The sequence below is a fragment of the Lacerta agilis genome, chromosome 10, assembly GCF_009819535.1.
Source record: "Lacerta agilis isolate rLacAgi1 chromosome 10, rLacAgi1.pri, whole genome shotgun sequence".
Taxonomy (NCBI): Eukaryota; Metazoa; Chordata; class Lepidosauria; order Squamata; family Lacertidae; genus Lacerta; species Lacerta agilis.
Window position 1 is genome coordinate 46,132,672 of NC_046321.1, and position 19,202 is coordinate 46,151,873.

Here is a 19,202-nt window from a genome sequence, read left to right on the forward strand (position 1 = left end):
CTGTTGTTGAGGGTAGGCCAGAGGCAATGGGATAGCTGTGTTTCCATTTCCCCTAATCTGTTCTGTAGCCTGATGGAATAGCTGCTGCTATGTGACCTTCACCAATTTGGGCAAGAATTTTCAGAGGGTCATTGTTGGATCCTGAATGCAGAAAAACATCCTGAAATTATGTGGAAGGATGAAGTGATGCAGTCTTTATGAAAACTTTAAAGTACCTTCTGTTCTCCTAAGCATGACACACGGTATCACTTTTGCTGGTGGCACCCTATCCTACACACAAACATGAGATCAAATTTGTTATAATTTTTTCAGAGTGGGCAACTGGTGGGCCCTTTTCTTGGGTTGATAGCTGAGGAGGAGAGAGCTTTGCTTGTTTTATTTTTAATTGTGCTCTTGACAGAATAAGAACAACATGTTTGACACTGTGGCTGACCTAGTGCCTGATACCTCCCAGGTCAGCTCTACAATTACTGTCCTGAACTGAACTATCCCAAAGGAAGCAAATAAATAAATAAATAAATAAGCAAATAAATAAATAAATAGATGATTGATAGATAGATAGATAGATAGTCATTAGGAAACTGTGAATAATTTGTTTCCTCAAAAGAACTAAATTTTAATTTAAGATATGATGCCAATGAACGCTGTAGCAGAACAGCAAAGTTCCAATTATCACATACCCTGTTATTTATTAGATGTGTCCATGGAAGGCCTTATTCTTTTTTGTGTTCAGGTTTTGGTTGTTTTTCTTCTTTGGCTCCCAAGTTCACAGTGTTCCCCTTCTTTGCCTGCTGAATTCTGCTTCTTAACTTGTTCTCCTGTCTCACATTATAATCATCTCTTCCTTTTTTTGTTCTTTTGCTGGTGGTATTAATTATAAATTTCTTAATTCCAAAGATGTTCATCCTCCTCTCCTTGATTTCCTCCCCATGTTTTGTTCTTTGCACATTGCTCAATCTCATCCGTCTGACTAGCTGCTCTGTTGTATCATGTCTTTGTCATTTTCCTCTGGGTTTTCCATGTGTTCAGAGCTTTCTGCATCTTAATAGTTGCCTTCCCTCAAGTTCTCTTTTGGTGTGCTGTGCCTCTTTTGCTCATGGTTCCTTGTATGTGGTGTTTTTTGTTTGCAGGGGGGGTGGAGGTTGGAGATGTTGAGACTTCCCCTCCATTCATCCCCCCTGCATCCCCCTGCCCCAGTGCACACCAGAGACTCCACCAACCCTCCATAATCTTTATGTTGTTTTGCTTTTATGTGTGGCTCTGACATTGCAGTTTTCTCCAAGTCTGGTCAGATATAAGCTCCGTGGAGTTCAGCAGGACTTACGGCCAGCAGCATGCATATAGGATTGCTACCCTCATTCTGGCAAAACTTTTTATTTTTAAGTTCTTAAGTTCTTGGGAAGTGCAATTATTTCATTACTTGTCTGGAAACTGCCTCAAATTTGACATGTAAATTTTAATTTAGGACAAGTAACAAGATTACAGACATCTTGCCTGAAGACCTGAAACCATTCCAGTCTCTAGAAACTTTGGACTTGAGCAACAACAATATTTCTGTGCTTAAGGTGGATTCGTTTCCTTCTCTGATGCTCAAGTACATGTAAGTTTAACTTTATTTAAGTCAAGGCTTTCATTACATCTTGAGTTCTAAAATCATATATTAATTTACTGTCTGATAAGCATAGTTAAAGTAGTAGACTAAAGTAAAAACAACCCTTTCAGTATGTGTGATTTAAAAAAAAAAAAAATAGTTGTCCTATAAAGACATTCATTGGGTTGAATCTAATGGTCCCTTCTACAAGTGGAAGGGCAGAGTATCTTTCAGTCATTGAAATATTATTTGAGAATTTAAATTATATTTGCCATTGGATCAATGCTGGCTATTTCCTGTCTGCTAGGAGCCACAGAGTTTGGCTGAAGGCAAAACGTATGTTTCCATTCAAAGTTCCACTTAACCACCGATTGGAGGTTGACAGAGGTGGGGGATATTTTAAAGCGATTATTAAGTTCTTAAGTTAGGATTAGCAGTTACCACGTAGTCAGTAATGAGGTCTTGGTATGAAATCTGCTACAATTTCCATAGTTGCTGTCATTGTTTCCACAGCCACATTAATAATAATCGAATAATCTCCATGGAACCAGGCACTTTTGACAACCTGTCTAGCACACTTCAAGTATTAAAGCTGAACAGGAACCGAATTTCAGCCATCCCACAGAAGATGTTTAAACTCCCTCATCTCCAGCATCTGTAAGTACAGCCTAACTGTTTTAAATTAGTCCTGCAGACTTCTGGCAACGGTTGAGCATCAACCTCAGTAGTAACCACATAAAGGCAGGAAAGCTTTAGATAGAACAGAGGCATAGTTCTCATGATGCATTCATGTTTTAAACCGAGGATGGGGAACTGGTTGTGCTCCAGATGTTGCTAGACACCAGCTCCCATCAGCTGCAGTCAGTGTGGCCAGTTGTCAGGGATGATGAGACCTGTAGTCCAACGACATAATGGAGATCACAGTTTCCACCACCCCTGTCCTAAGGTTTCATGTTGATATCATCTGCTTGCTTTGCCCTGAGTAATGCCCCTAAGAATGCTAACATACTCTTGCAGCTCACAGTGTTACCCTGGTACATCAGGAAAATCTGGCTTTTATTTGTTACTGTTCCATCTCACTACTAGCAACGTACGTAATCAACAATTTGTGGGGCCACACTTTGACGTTCTGATTGTACCAAGAGAGGAGCTGCCCAGAATATATATATGCTTGGAAGTCTGAACTTATTTTAGTTAACTTGGAACTCTTTTCTTTTTTCCCTCAGAGAAATGAACCGTAACAAAATTAAAAAAATAGATGGGCTTACATTTCAAGGACTTCCTTCTTTGAAATCTTTAAGAATACAAAGAAATGGGCTAGCTAGACTCATGGATGGAGCTTTCTGGGGATTAAGTAGCATGGAAATCCTGTAAGTATACGCTTCCATAGTCTTCAAAAAATAACCATTTCTGAATCCCTTAGTTCATTGCTTATTTTGAGTAACTGTGATGCTAACAATATATAAATGTACAACCCACCAACCTGTAAAACCTTTCTGGCTTCTGTTTTCAGTAGGAAGAGCCTTAATTTCTTCTTATTATGTACTGGTTTTTAAGTTTTCATATGAAACTTGAAGTCTTTTTTTTCTTTTTTTGTTTCTATGCTTGTGTGTGTGTGTGTGTGTGTGTGTGTGTGTGTGTGTGTGTGTGTACAGGCAGCTGGATCATAACAACCTAACAGAAATTACCAAAGGCTGGCTTTATGGCTTGCTGATGTTGCAGCAGCTCCATCTTAGCCAAAATGCTATCAGCAGAATCAGCCCTGATGCCTGGGAGTTTTGCCAAAAACTCAGTGAGCTGTGAGTAGTAGTTTTGTGTTTAAACTCTTCCATTTTTAAGAGCATGGTACAAGCCAAAGCATGAGCAGCTTACCAGTGAGCTGTGAATTTTTTGTAACAAGATTTCTAAAGGTGGCAACAGCTGTTTGTGTGTTAGTTAATGCAATGATATTTTGTTGTGTGAAGCTGAAGCCAACTGCATTTTCCTCCCCTCTTCGTAAAAGTTACATTTGGTCTTTTGTTACTGTAATTTTTTTAAATAAGGAAACCCATTCTGCTATATTCTGTGAAATGGAAAACAATGTGCAAGCTTATATTAAAAATAACCAGGCTGAAATTAATCAGGGGATGAATTGTGAATTGGGTTTGGGTTCCTTATTAATACTGATTAGAGCAAACGTTTCTTCCCCTCTCAAATTTGCAGGGACTTAACTTATAATCATTTAACCCGGCTAGAGGATTCAAGCTTTGTTGGTTTAAGCCTACTTGTGAGGCTGAATGTTGGGAACAACAAAGTGAGCTACATTGCTGATTGTGCCTTCCGAGGACTATCGAGTTTGCAGACTTTGTAAGTTTCATAGTAGGGTCTCTCTCTCTCTCTCTCTCTCTCTCTCTCTCTCTCTCTCTCTCTCTCTCAGAAAGCTCTACAATAACAAGACCATCTTAGTGTAGAAGATGAATGTGAAGGAATTCTAAACGATGAATACATCTTAATATAAGGAAGGTTTAGTCTCTGCTGCCATTGATATGCATTGACAGCAACTGTTGAAGCTACTTTACCTGTTTTGATTTTATTTTGGATATATATACACCTCACATTTTAGAATAATTCCTCACAACAGGCCTGGAAAAAAAAAATACGATCAGTTGAACAAAAAGCAAAATCATGAAATAATAGGGCTGCTTTACTTTGCTGATTTTATGACATGCAGCTGCTCCTTTTGAAAACGACTTTTAAGAGGGTGCTTCTAAGCACTGTGTGTGGAAAGAGTCACCAATTTCCTGGGTAAAACATTTAGAGTTGGGTAAAACATTTAGAGCAGGGGTAAACGTGCCGCTGGGTTCCCAATGTGCTCCCTTCTAGGAATCAATTGCTTTTGTGATTTAAACGTACTCGTACACTTTGAAGATCCTGGATCTGACTCGCCTGTTTCTTTCAACAGGGATCTGAAAAACAATGAAATCTCCTGGACAATTGAAGATATGAATGGCGCTTTTTCTGGACTTGACAAACTTAAGTGGCTGTAAGTACGGGTACAACTTACTGCTTTATCTTCAAATGCAGATTCTGTATCCCCCACTCTACCCCAGCTGCTAATATCCTTCCAGATCTCTTTCCTCTTTTGCACGTTAGAGAGAGGCAATAGAGGCAAAAGTAAAGAATAAAGAAGGATCAGGCAGGAAGGGTGGGAAAGAAAAGATTGCTAGTATTGGTGGTTGTGGGAAGCTGGAAGTCATCTGTCAGGTGGATTTAGCCACTAGGGTGCTTGACTGTAGGTTAACATTTACAGTCGTACCTTGGATCCCGAACTCCTTGCAAGTTGAATGTTTTGGCTCCTGAACTCCGCAAACCTGGAAGTGAGTATTCTGGTTTGCAAATGTTCTTTGGAACCCGAACACCCGACACTACTTCCATGGCCTCCGATTGGCTGCAGGAGCTTACTGCAGCCAATCAGAAACCACGCCTTGGTTTCCGAAGGTTTTGGAAGTTGAACAGACTTCCGGAATGGATTCCATTCAACTTCCGGGGTACCACTGTACTTCCCTGACACAGCCCTCTCTGCTGAGGTCTGAGCTGCAACAGTGCAAAGCTACCAGAAGCTTGATTCTCGTATTAATCTGCTTTATGTAGCTTATAGTTGGAGGGAGAAGGGTAATCTGGAAAGACGAAATTAGCTAAAATGGAGGCAGGCAGAGTGGGAATTAACACATCCTATGAAACCTTGGAGCAAAAGTCCAGAAACAGCAGGATGTTTTCTTGATTTGCTCTTTGGAGTCACCTTAATTTAACCTGGACTTCCTTGATGTGCTTCTCTTCAGTACATCTCTCCTTTCGTTAAACACACACAAAAAAAAGTTTCCAAATACTCTTCGGTTGAAAAGACTTTGGATTATCTTAACTGCATGCATGGTGTCGTGAAATCAGTCCTTATACCTTTCACATAAGACCAAGATTCTTCAGAGTAGAAATTAGAGGCTGTCATGTTAATGGAAAGCTACATAAGGCAGACAATTGCAGATGTTTGGCAGGGCAATCCAACATTCAGAGGCAATGGCTGTGTTAGAATGCAAAGATTTTCTTCACAATGCACAGATGTAGAAATAAATTGGCTGACAGCCCTGGCAAAAAAAAAAAAATGCTTCACCAAATTATATACATTAAAAGACTTTGAACATGCCTTCATCTCTCCAGTAACTGAAGCAGAATACGTGTATATATTTAGGAGAGGAAGGTGTTGAGAGGTAGGTAGACACAGTGCAGTAAAACATGCCCAAAAAGCAGTTATCAAGAGTCTCTCCTAACGGTTCCAAAAACCATGCATCTATATTTCATTTTCATCTGTTACATGTTAAGTGTTTTATATTTCCAGGCTACTCCAAGGAAACCGGATTAGGTCAATTACTAAGAAAGCGTTTTCTGGTCTGGATGCACTTGAACACCTGTAAGTAGTTGAAAATCATATTGAACCAGACAATTTTAAAAATGTGCAATGATGCCAACTCGATGATAACCTTCAAAGGGGACATATAGCTCAGTGGTAGAGCTCCTGCTTTGCACGCCCAAGTTCCCAGTTCCATTCTCCAATAAGGGTTGAGAAGAAAGCCCTGTCTGAAACCCTGGGGAGCTGCTGCCTATCATTGTAGACTGAGCTAGAGATGGTTTGAGTATGTGACGACTTTCTGTGTTGCAGCATTGGATCTATAGATGGCATTCCCTTGCAAAATTGCATTGTATCTAGGAAATATGGTCAAATCATACAACTGGGGTAGCTCAGCTGGTACAGCATGAGACCCAGTGGGTTTCAGCCCTGCATTGGGTGGAAGATTCCTGTACTGCAGGGCTTGAATGAGATGGCTCCCGTGGTCCCTTCGAACTCTACAATTCTACGATTCGTTATCGTTTAAATGAGCCTCTATGTAGTGGTACTTATAGGGTACAAGCTGCTTCTTTTTCACATTTTATTTTATTTTACCCCAGCAGAATGTGAGAATTTGCTTTGACTTTGTTTGCCTTGTGATCCTACATTTTGCCTTTTCCTTTTGTTTCCATCCCCAGAGATCTAAGTAACAATGCCATCATGTCAGTTCAAGGAAACACGTTTTCACAGATGAAGAAACTCAAAGAATTGTAAGTGTCTCTACTTTGCCCCAATGAGACGTGCGTTACGTTTGAATATATCAGATAATCATAGGAATCGACATTGGTAGTAATGACAATGCATTTATTTTGAAAAGTCGTACCTTTAGCAGCTTTCTCACGGCGTTGTCGAACAACGTAGGGCACAGTTAAGAAAAATGGTGCTGTGGATCTGAAAAAGGAAATACAGTCGTACCTTGGTTCTGGAATGCTTTGCGACTCAAAAGTTTTGGCTCGTGAACGCCGTGAACCTGGAAGTGAGTGTTCCTGTTTGCGAACGTTATTTTGGAACCCAAACATCTGGTGCGGCTTCCGATTGGCTGCAGGAGGCTCCTGCAGCCAATTGGAAGCCGTGCCTTGGTTTCTGAACGTTTTGGAAGTGAAGCGGACTTCCAGAACAGGTTCCGTTCAGCTTCCGAGGTACCACTGTACGTATTTTGAGGGATACAGCTAAGGCAAGGATAATTCTAGAAGTTCATGCTCAAGAAGTAATGACACTCTGTTTTGGTCCTATAAGACAGAATTTTTTTTCCCACCTACCTAAAGCAAGGGCTACTCTGAACTATACCCAGGGCTGGATTTAGGTTTGATGAGGCCCCAAGCTACTGAAGGTAATTGGGCCCTTTATATGTCCAGCTGTCCTTTGTCAACAACAAATTGTCACTGTTTTTTTATGTCGAATATATGCTATATGGTAATTTATGGACCTAATAGGTATCTAAAGCCATTTGCATATGCAGAATGTAGGCACCCTATATATAGAAATGAGCAAATCAGTAATATTTTAGGGAACAGGCTAGCAGGTGGGGCCCATTACTTATATCATAGGAGCCTACACAACAAAATAAAACACTTGCTGTATGTAGGTTTTATTTTATTTGTTTTTATCTTATATTTTGGAAATGTACATCCAGTTTTTTTTTTAGGTTTTTGGGGGGGGGGCAAGAGAGGGGGCCCTAAGCTATAGCTTGTTTAGCTTATACGTAAATCCGGCACTGACTATAGTAGACACTTGCGTGTTCAGCTGCACGTACAGGACGCAAAACCAAACCCTTAATCACGCTTCTTTAAGTCATTTCCTACTCCACCACCCTGGTTCTGATACCAGGGAGCCAGCACAGGATTTAGCTCAGTGAGGTAAGGTAGGGGAAGGTTTTGTTTCTGTCCCCCTCATTCTCCAAGTATAGGGGAAGGGCCATAAAATTTCTGCCTTGCATGCAGAAGATCCGAGGTTCAATCCCTGGCATCTGTCTGAAACCCTGGGGAGCTACTGCCATTCAGTGCATTCAGTAATAAACTAGATGGACCAATGGTCTGATTCTGTACGTTCATATATAAAGTTAAAAAGATGTAGCACATCTGGGTAGGTTAGGAGTGAGGCAGGAGGCTTCTACACACTGCCACACTCAGTTCTCATGTATGTGTTAGACCTGAATGAGCAAGAAGCCTGTAATATGTTCCCTCCAACACATGTACGTCTGATAGCCCATGATTCTCACCTTTCCATGAACCTTCCCTGAGATGTTGAGACCGGCCAGGCTGCAAACGAAATCAATCAATCAGTGCAACGCCGTTGATTTTTGTGATCAGTTTTGGTGCTTAACTTATCTTCGGGTTTGATTTAAAACTGCTTTCCTGCTCTGGAAGTTGTGAAGTTCTGCTTCCTATGAATGGAATCTTCTCCGGTTTCGTTTTTATAGGTACCTAAACACGTCTAGCCTTTTGTGCGACTGCCAGCTGAAATGGCTACCCGAGTGGCTGATGGACAACAATTTCCAGGCTTTCGTCAATGCCACTTGTGCCCACCCTCAGATACTAAAAGGGAGGAATGTGCTTGCTGTCAGCCTAGAAGATTTTGTGTGTGGTAAGGTTGTTGTTGTTTTTTTGTAATCCTTTTTCATTGCTGTCTAGATTGTTGTTTCAGGACAGATTTAAACAGCTTTGGCTTTATTACCTGAACTGTGAGGGTTATGAGGGTTAATAGTTTTGTTTGTTTGTTTGTTTAAAATCTTCCCCCCTTCTCCACTGTCCATGAGCTCTGCACTGCATATATTTCAAGTTTGTGGTTTTATTTCAGATGGGGAACGACAGTTTAGGATTAAGTTTTGTGTACTGCATAGTTGCATATTGTGTACAAAGGAAGGCTCAGTGGTTTGTGGTGGCAAATGCATACGCTGCTAGGCTTAAAATGTGAATGCCACTTAGGTGAGCATTGTTCTAAATATTTTGGCACGCTGTGAAATGTTTAGACAGATGCACGCTTAGTGTTTTCTTAAATGCAAAAACACAGGAATACGTATAATATAAATAGCACCTTCATTGTGCAGAGGTTAAGACGTTCTTCAGGAGCTTTGTTAACATACAAAATCCACATAGTCATCTGTAAGCACAATGTTTCATTTTTCTGGCCTTTGTGCGCTCCTACATCTGAGAACATTTGAGAGCTCTAGCAAAGCTCTAGCATTCCTGGCTCCCATCTCCTAAAGAGAAGAGTCAGAGGTGAGACAAAAGCATCCATTCTATTTTGACCAGCATGTTAGCAGCTGCCCAGGAAGCTCTATTGAGCTCATGGTCTTTAGGGAATTGTTTTCTCACAGACGCACTTTTCGGTGTTTGCAACTCGGCACAATTATTCCACCCACCACCCCTCAAAATTAGGGAATTCCAATATCTTTTCCAGCTCTAATTCCACAGTCAATTTTGTTTGGGCATAGTTTCATTTCTAAAAGAGTAGAAAGAGATTGGACCACAAAACGAACATTGTGTAGGGCTGGGTGGTATCTGGTTTTCAGCATTGTTGGTATACCACCAGCTAAACTTCACGATATACTGATAGTGCACAATGTCCGAAATAAGGATGGAGTTTGTGGAGACATTGGCTGTCTTCATGGTTTTTCTCAAGTTGTGTTTTTGGCATAGCACACAGATCATGATTCCCGATATATCGCCAGGTCAGAAATTATGAAACCAGTATCATAATATGGACTTCAAACTGATTTTGGACGATATATCGCCCAGCCCTAATGATGTGGGCACTTTCCTCATTAGACCCTATTTGAGGGCAACTGCACCACCTCACTCACAGTGAGAAGCTCTTTGCATCTCTCTGTTCACAATGGAAGGGAGGGAGGTTGTCCAACCCTGACAGCCAATGAAATGTGAGCATGTTTTAAGGAAGCAGGGAGCCTGTGGTAACAGGAACTGACCAGAAAGAGCAAACAATCTGTCATGCATTGTGAATTTTTGAGGGGTTAACTCTGGTTTATCTTTCTTGCAGTGAAAAACACACCAGTGCTAAATAGCAGGGAGGTTCAGGTCTAGGATTTCTGTTATTTTTGTGCTGTTCATCAATGTGCTGCTCATTGAACCACCGTCAAAAGTGTTCTTTCATAGCCACAGTTAATGGCCATAGTTGGTGGCCCTAAGCAAACTTGGGCTGAAGTTTTGTACACAGTTAACACTGGCATTAAAAGAATATGATTTATGAATGCATAACGGGCAGCAGAAATGCAGCTTTTGTAAAAATAAAAATAAAAAATAAAAACAACCACCATGGCTTGCTCTGAAGAGCTGTAAAATATAACTAATGAAACTGTGGGTCCAAAAGCATAATTGACCCCATTATTAGAAATGGGAAATTAAACCACAAAAAATAACTTCTACAAGAAAGAGACATGCTTTCAGCTCAGCCAATGTTACAGGCATTCAACTGGAAAGCACTGAAATGCAGTACATTGCAAATATATATGCTATAGCATCTTTGCAATACGGCTTCTTAATAACTTTTAAAATAAATCCCTCATGTCTAATTGAGAGAGTTACTATTTGAATTAAACTTTCTTTGCAGCAAGAACTGGACAAAAATTTGGTTTCTTTAATGGACTAAACAAATTAATTGAATTGAATAAACACTTTTTGATCTCCATATCCTAGTTATCACGTTAATGTTTCAGTGGGAAATGCTGCTTAAAGATATATTTTCAGTCAAGAAGAATTGTGCTCCTTAATTCTCAGATCTTGCAGCTGAATGACAGTAATTTAAATATTCATCCTTGCATTCATTAATATGGTTGCTCAGCAGGAGAAAAATACCACATGCCTTTCTAAATTTAATGAAAACAACTCTGTGTGTATGTGGTTTTAGAAGCCAAGGAAACAGAAACAGGGCATTTTAATAAAATGAAAGTGTGTGCTTACTGGTTCCTTTGTCCTTATAATTTGAAATTGATGTAATTTGTACTTCTCCCAGCTATCAAAAGATGATAAATTTCAGACCTAAAGGCATTTTTTTCAAAAAAGAAGAAGGTGAAAATGAGATTTTAAATATAACATAATCTTGCAGATCCATGGCTTTACCTGTATATCATTGTTGTGTATGATCATCATATGATTATGCAATAGAAGTTGTCAGCTGGTATCCCCTGGGCCAAAGCTGCACAACCCAAAGGTGAAAAGGCAATATGGAAGTTGCTGCGATTATAAGCAATGAAATTTTATACCAGGCCAGGAACCTGACTTTTAACATGCCACCTCTTGCTCCCTTGACAGAGTGGCAAAGCCAGTAGCTGACAAGCGATGGAAACTGGCAGCACAATCTTAGGCATGTCTACTTAGAAACAAGCTCTATTGAGTTCAATAGGACTCAGCTGCCAGATAAATGCATATAGGATTGCAGTTGGAATGTACTTCTGCTTTTTGAGTGAAATGCTAAACATTAGTTGATTGGTCAAAACATTATAGTGTTCGGAGTACAACAATTTCCCGATGGGATTTAGTAGAGCCCTGTTTATCTTCTCTTAGCCCCACCTACCCTCAACCACATGCAAAAGCAGCATGACCAAACATCAGAGGGAATGGGAGGCCTGGGCTTGCTTGCCTCAGCCAATCCAGCAATGTGCTCTTTCTGTAGACAAGAAACAGAGGATCCATTTGTGTATGTGTGCTGCTTCCTTATTTGGGAAAGGATGGTGCCTTTGACGGGCACAGTTTCTGAGATAAGTACAAACAAAGTTACTGTGTAGACCTGAGATGGAGAACTAGTGTTCCACCAGATGCTGTTGACCGGCATTTGTCCTCAGGCAGCTTCCTGGGTCATGTGGCCAGCATGACTAAACCGCTTCTGGCGCAACGGAACACCGTGACGGAAGCCAGAGCGCACGGAAGCACCGTTCATCTTCCCACTGCAGTGGTACCTATTTATCTACTTGCACTGCTAGGTTGGCAGAAGCTGGGACAGAGCAATGGGAGCTCACCCCATCACGGGGATTTGACTGCCAACCTTCCGATTGGCAAGCCCAAGAGGCTCAGTGGTTTAGCGTTACCAGTGTCCCCAGCTATTCGTAAACGAACCTCCCTCAAGAGTACAATTTAGAACAGGGATGGGGGACCCTGTGGCCCTGCAGATGTTGTTGGATTGCGACTCCCACCAGGCCCCAGCCACTGTAGCAAATGGTCAGGGATGATGGGAGTCGGAGTCAAAGGCTCACCATCCATGATTTAGACTGCTGATTGGGAATCTGCATCATATCTCTTTTAAGTACTTGATTCTTCCAGACCTATAATTAAAGGTCTGGTCTGGTCTCTCACTTTCGTCTCCGACAAGAAATCATGTGAGCTTATTGCAATTCTCCCCCTCCCTCCCTTTTGCTCTTATATTCACAGATGATTTTCCGAAGCCACAGATAACCGTACAGCCTGAAACTCAGTCAGCAATCAAAGGTTCCAATTTAAGTTTTATATGTTCAGCCGCCAGCAGCAGCGATTCCCCAATGACTTTTGCTTGGAAGAAGGACAATGAATTGCTGCATGATGCTGAAATGGAGAATTACGCACATCTCAGGGCACAGGGCGGCGAAGTGATGGAATATACCACCATTCTTAGGCTGCGCAATGTGGAATTCAGCAACGAGGGGAAATATCAGTGTGTTATTTCAAATCACTTTGGCTCATCCTACTCTGTCAAAGCTAAACTCACAGTGAACAGTAAGCATCTTGAGATTACCTATAAATTAAACAAAAAACATATGATATGTAATCCAAAAGGCATCACCCGAAATATTTGGATACTGGAAGTTGAGATGCTGTTGGCTGCCTTGTCTGGACACATGGGGAACAAATGTGAAAGCACATTATATTTTAATGCACCAAAACCATATATATCTGGGATTCAGTAGGTTATATCCAACACACTTATCCCAGAATTAACCTTGGAGTGTGTGAAATGTAAATGAATACGGTCTGTCTAAAATAAGATCAATTCATATATATGTTTTCCAGAGTTGTGTACGTCACAACCTGTTAAACCTCATTTGATTCTTTAGAAATTATGTATATAAAGCAGACTGCATTTGGTTCATCAAAGATTCAAAGAATTGCCATTCAGGATACACCCAGTTAAAGACAACATTCAGTCAAATATTCAAGTAAAATTAAATACAGTGTCATGGGGGAGAAATTCACACTCTCAGAATTAATGCGTAAACCAGGAGGCAGCAATCATTCAAAATATGCACATCTACAAATTTTGTGATGCCTTTCTCAAATCGCAGTATGAATGCAAAATGTGCATATCGGCAGAAATTGCATACAGATTTTCATGCAGACAAGGCACACCGAGAGAAACGGATATTGACAGGTTCATCTATCCCTAAATAAACTAGAGAATCGGCAGCAGAATTGATAGCATAGCAAGCAGCCACTTCGTAATGTTATGCTGCTAGTGCTTGGGATGCAGAAATGATTGCCCTGTATGTACTTTCCTGAAACCAGTCCTTATTTCAAAAGCAGCTTGCAGATGTTTCATTCTGAGTTGGGCATTAAAAAATCTAGACCCAGTTGAGAAGGGGAAACAAGTGTCCATGAATCAATGGTGACACCGATTCCACTTCCATTGTATGGGCATACTGAAAACTGTGGTCTGCACGCTATGTAATAAGAAAACTCACTTGTATCTTTTTGCATCTTTTGTGTTTTTTGTAGTGCTTCCTTCATTTACCAAGATGCCCATGGACCTTACCATCCGTGCAGGGGCGATGGCACGACTGGAATGCGCTGCAGTCGGCCACCCGGTGCCCCAGATCGCTTGGCAGAAAGATGGCGGCACTGACTTTCCCGCAGCACGTAAGAGACGCATGCACGTGATGCCCGAAGACGATGTCTTCTTTATAGTGGATGTCAAAATCGAAGATACTGGTGTCTATAGCTGCACAGCTCAGAACACTGCTGGTAGCATCTCTGCTAATGCAACATTAACAGTGTTAGGTAAGATAAAACGTGACTGCCAGCTGAACACTGCTTTGTCTTTGCTTGCTGATAACATGATTAAAGCTTTAGAGATATTTTTGGGCTTGGACTCAAATCCCCACCCAGTCTAATATCCCAAGTGGTGCAAGATTGTCACAAGAGCGCCTGGGCTAAAATTGTCCATCAAAAACTTCACTCTCGTGGTTTATCACCACAACAGCTACTCACTTTGGGTTTTAGTAAAGCAAACAGTCTAATTTGTCAGCGCCTAAATAATACTGAGCGGCAGAACAACTTGGCCACATTAAGGAAATTTTGCCCATGGTATGACTATTTTCCATCTTCCCATTTCGACTCTCTGGCACCCTATCTGCATAACCTAGCAATTCTAAAATATAGGCGCACTTTTACTCTCGCAAGATTGAATGTATTGTCCTCGGCTGTACTTGAGGGACGATTCCAACAGATTCCACACGAAAAACGCTTATGTCCCTGTGGAGATGGCAGTACCAAATCAGTGGTGCATGCCTTTCTGGCTTGCACTCTTTATAAAGACTTGAGGAATGAGATTTATCACCCCTCTTTTATTGTCCATTCCGGGTCGCCCAGCCACTGCCACAGTGTCCTTTCTCTTGGCAGATCAAGATGATCAGGTGACAGCAAAGGTTGCAAGGTTTTTAGCTGGGGCTATCAGAATAAGATCCACTATTTGACTATTGATTCAAAACCCTAAAATGTATTTTATATAATTGACTTTTTATTTCTATTATTTGTATATCATACTGTTTTTTTATTGCTATGGCTGACGCAAATAAAGATTCATTCATTCATTTTTGGACTTGGTAACATTCATATATTTGCTTCTTCCCCTCCCCCCAACTTTCCTTCAGAAACACCCTCATTTTTGAGGCCTTTGTTGGACCGGACGGTGACGAAAGGTGAAACGGCCGTCTTGCAGTGCATTGCCGGTGGTAGCCCCCCGCCTCGGCTTAACTGGACCAAAGACGACAGCACTCTGATGGTGACCGAGAGGCATTTCTTTGCTGCAGGAAACCAGTTGCTCATCATTGTGGACACAGACTTTGAAGACGCTGGGAAGTACACATGCGAAATGTCAAATACTCTTGGGACAGAGAGAGGCAACATCCGCCTCAGCGTCATTCCCACACCAACCTGTGACTCTCCTCCGAACGCTGCCCCATCTTTGGACGATGATGGATGGGCCACTGTGGGCGTTGTGATCATAGCTGTGGTGTGCTGTGTGGTGGGCACTTCCCTCGTGTGGGTGGTCATCATATACCACACAAGAAGGAGAAATGAAGATTGCAGCATCACAAACACAGGTGTGTAAACTGAAACTTGGCACCGGAAGAGCAGACTGAAATATGTTTGTGGTTAACCTACAGAGGTTTTTCTTCCAGGCTTATTTGTGTCTCTTGACTCCGATTCAGAAGAGCGAATAGCTTTTCAAATACGCCCCTCTGTTGCTCATTAGCCTTAAAATGCCGCAAAGAATCTCGATTCTGATAGCTCCGTGTGTTTGCTTAAATCGCAGATGAGACAAATCTGCCTGCTGATATTCCAAGCTATCTGTCATCCCAGGGAACTCTAGCTGAAAGGCAAGATGGATATGGGTCATTGGAGAATGGAAGTCAACATCATTTTGCATCTTCATCCTCATCCATGGGAGGATATTTCTTACAACAAAGAGACAGCGGCGGTAAGCATTCAAAATGTTGAAGTGTGCCATCCGAAAGCTAGCGATCCAGTCACTATTGTCCTTAATTCATGGAGGGCAGCTTCTTCGACAGATAGACTCTGTTGATGAGAAAATTGTCAACTAATGGCTATGGTCCCTTAACGAGTATTGGAATATCAAAACACTTGCCTTCTTTTAGCATTCAGTAGTAGATCATTGGTGTATACAGATGCAAATTCATACGTTTTTGTCCTGCTGAGGAGTGCTTCCAGGAAATGGCTTGGAGATTTTCCTTGTGCATTTTATTTCATTTTTATTTTCTACCTGGAGCCAAGCTTTTCAACCACTGGCCAAGGACATCAGTAGTGATCCGAATGCTACCAAGCATCTTCAGCTGAGACCTTTCTGTCTGGACAGGATAAGTTCTGTTTTCCCCCATTCCCCAGCATCAAGCAGAGGGGCTTTTTTCCAAGTTACTACTTTCCCAAGTCTTCCATATCCAGAAGGCAAAGTCTGTATCCACTGGTTCTTTCTGTGAGATGCAACAGAAGGACATGGTGTGGCAGCCATATTTTGTGCCCTACTTAATGCTCTAGATCAGTGATGGGGAGACTGTGGCCCCCCAGGGGCCTCTGAAAGCAACCCTGTTTAGGGAAGTTTTTAATGTTTGATGTTGTATCGTGTTTTTAATATTCTGTTGGGAGCTGCCCAGAGTGGCCAGGGAAACCCAGCCAGATGGGCAGGGTATAAACAATACAGTTGTACCTCGTTTTGCGGCCGGGATCTGTTCCGGAGCCCCGGCCGCTAGTCGAAAAGGACGCAGGGCAAAGCGCCCCATCAGCGCAGACGCACGGTGCAGTTTGCGCATGCACGAGCGGCAAAACCGGAAGTAACCCGTTCCGGTACGTCTGGGTTTGCCGCGGACATTAACCAGAATGGACGCTAGACAAGGCAGACTTTCGCGGAGGTATTACTGCAAATTGTTGTTGTTGTTGTTGTTGTTGTTGTTGTTGTTGTTGTTGTTGTCTTGCAACTCCCATTAGCCTCAACTAATGATCAGAGATAATGGGACAACAGCTTGTGGGCCACAGATTCCCCACCCTTGGTCTAGCTCTCGCAGTTGAGGAAATATTGTGCCGAGACTTAAGTGCACCTAACTTGACAAGGAACTTTATGACGTTGACCCTGGCAATGACTGTGATCTAGAGGGCTGCACAGTCAGTTCTTTGTAAGGAATGTTGTTAGGAGATCCTCCACCACCCTTCCCAAGCAGCAGCTTTTCCACACCTTTGACAAGCTACTTCTAGAATTTAGGGGCATTTTTACAGAAAGCTGAGATGTCCCACAGCGTGGTCAGTGCTACACCATCTCAATAGACTCTGTGGAACTGGATGTTAAGGGTGCGCAACTCTTAACGCTGGAAACCACTAACTCTGAAAAATCTCATTAATTTCTCAAATTAGTGTAATATCTGGGACCTTTATTAAATACACTTAATAAAGAAATAAACGAGTACCTCAACATAATATTGCTTTTAAATCAATAAAAGAATTATTCACTGCACAGCTTTTTTATAATATGTATTCATATATGAATGTTAAAGTGAAAACAAAGGGATCCTGACCTATATACCATTTCTGTTTTGAAGGAATTTGTCATACAGATAACTGCAGCGAAAATGACTTGGAAGCTGTAACAGATCCGTTCTTATGTCATTATCTGGGAACTTCAGGAAGTATATATTTGAAAAGCAATATATGCGGCCCAGATATGTTTGACGTATACCACACAGGTAATCTTCATTACATACGTATATATGAAATAGTTGGTTGCATTTCATTGTCTCTTTTTGAAGGCTCTCTTTTGCTTAGCGAAGCTAACCCAACCTTGTTTTTTTTTGCTTGTGCTGTTTCTTTAAGGCTGCAATCCGGAGCAAAGGACAGTGTGTGCGGACCTGTATGACTCAAGCTGCTTAAAGAAAAAGGAATGCTACCCCTATCCCCACCCGCCTGAAGATCCTTTTGACCAGTATATCAGCATTTCTGGAATACCCCCTCCAAGTAGTAAATTGCTCCCCTCAGCTTACACTCAGCGTGAAGACAGTGGAACAAGAAGCTTGCATCTGAATTTGGATGCATGTGAATTTAGCAGAAATCAAGAGCTGCCTCCCCTTGCTACAAGCGGCGCTTTCATGGGTACGTTTTCAATGGTTAAAATAGCTTTGAAAAAGCAAATAAATGTGAACCATTGTCATGCAGTCTCCATTTCAATGTTGGGTTGGGAAATGCAACATTCAGCACCCATTTGCACACAGAATTCCCCAACCAGCTGGCGATAGTGTTGAATGAAAATCTGCAGCCACATGTATACAGCCTCTGGCTAAACTCAGGGAGTTGACTATTTTAAAAAAATGCATCTTGTTACTGACTTCAACATTTAACTGTGTCAAAAGGCAGCGGGTAGAAAGGTGGATCTGATTTAAGAACATTTCATTGGTCTGTGGGGTGGCCTTTTGTCCCTTCTTAATGGAGAGCAGTTGACAAACGTATTTTCTCTCTGTGTATCTTTCAGGAACATTTGGAAAACCTATATGGAGACATCAGCTCGATTCCTTCTCAAGTTGTAGGCAGCCTTCAATTTGGCAGCCAAAAGCTGCTCAAAATCATCCTCACGAATCATTGAATTTTGACTCAGAGTCTGAGGATGATAACAGAAAGGACCGGACGTTTCATGAAGGGGACAGTGGCAATTGTATATACGGACAGGCTGCTGAAAGTTTTAGGACTCCTGCTTTTCGGTTCTCTGAGTTGGATACATAGCTTCCCCCCTCTACCCTGCAAGTTGATTTATGAACCAAAGGAATATACTACCTCAAAGTGGACATTATTTAAAAAAGGAGGGAAAAGAAGACACTCCATACTTGTTTTTTTATTAGAGCTATGATTCAAAGAAAGAAAGAAAGAAGTACATTTTTTTATACAGATGCAGTTTTATTGCCAAAAACATTATACATTTTTATGCAGATTATACATTCCTTATAGAATATATTTCTAATAATTTTATAGCTTTGTTTTAAACTGAATGGTACCTTTTTGTAAATTAAGGGTGTGAATAATAACTATGCATTTGTTACTAAGATTTCATTTTGTTGAAATGGGTGCTAAAGTGTTCTAAAGGAATACCAACATATGTACAAGTTTTGTTTCCATGGGGTGTGTGTGTGTGTGTGTGTGTGTGCGCGCATTTAATGGTCATTCCAAAGTTATAAGCTGGTAAAATGGTCATATTTCCATATCACTTTTTAATACATTGGGCTGCCTTGTGCACTTGAAGCACTGTAATAAAAAGAAAAAATACAGCCGGCTTTTTATGTTCAGAGAAATGAAAAAGTCGTTTCCCTCCTCCAACCATCTTTTCACCAATTTGTCTGCAGTACAGTGCATAAGCACCCATAGCAGAATATTTGGCATCTGAACAAAGGCACTTGTAAGTCTCCTTTTCCAGATAGTGTTCATTATTTTACTTGAGCTGCTA

General features: G+C 41.3%; 1 protein-coding gene across 1 annotated transcript in view; it reads left to right on the plus strand.

The window, feature by feature from the left end:
- LRIG3 (leucine rich repeats and immunoglobulin like domains 3) overlaps nucleotides 1-18,853 on the plus strand; it is a 54,072-nt gene extending 35,219 nt beyond the window's left edge. Inside the window, exons 4-19 of the mRNA XM_033161794.1 lie at nucleotides 1,466-1,600; nucleotides 2,105-2,248; nucleotides 2,818-2,961; nucleotides 3,247-3,390; nucleotides 3,794-3,937; nucleotides 4,533-4,613; nucleotides 5,961-6,032; nucleotides 6,647-6,718; nucleotides 8,428-8,591; nucleotides 12,389-12,709; nucleotides 13,706-13,987; nucleotides 14,860-15,312; nucleotides 15,525-15,689; nucleotides 17,317-17,460; nucleotides 17,588-17,863; nucleotides 18,240-18,853. Of these exons, the coding sequence (XP_033017685.1) occupies nucleotides 1,466-1,600; nucleotides 2,105-2,248; nucleotides 2,818-2,961; nucleotides 3,247-3,390; nucleotides 3,794-3,937; nucleotides 4,533-4,613; nucleotides 5,961-6,032; nucleotides 6,647-6,718; nucleotides 8,428-8,591; nucleotides 12,389-12,709; nucleotides 13,706-13,987; nucleotides 14,860-15,312; nucleotides 15,525-15,689; nucleotides 17,317-17,460; nucleotides 17,588-17,863; nucleotides 18,240-18,487 (2,989 nt within the window). The 3' untranslated portion in view covers nucleotides 18,488-18,853. The remainder of the gene's footprint in view (nucleotides 1-1,465; nucleotides 1,601-2,104; nucleotides 2,249-2,817; nucleotides 2,962-3,246; nucleotides 3,391-3,793; nucleotides 3,938-4,532; nucleotides 4,614-5,960; nucleotides 6,033-6,646; nucleotides 6,719-8,427; nucleotides 8,592-12,388; nucleotides 12,710-13,705; nucleotides 13,988-14,859; nucleotides 15,313-15,524; nucleotides 15,690-17,316; nucleotides 17,461-17,587; nucleotides 17,864-18,239) is intronic.
- Nucleotides 18,854-19,202: the final 349 nt, after the last annotated feature.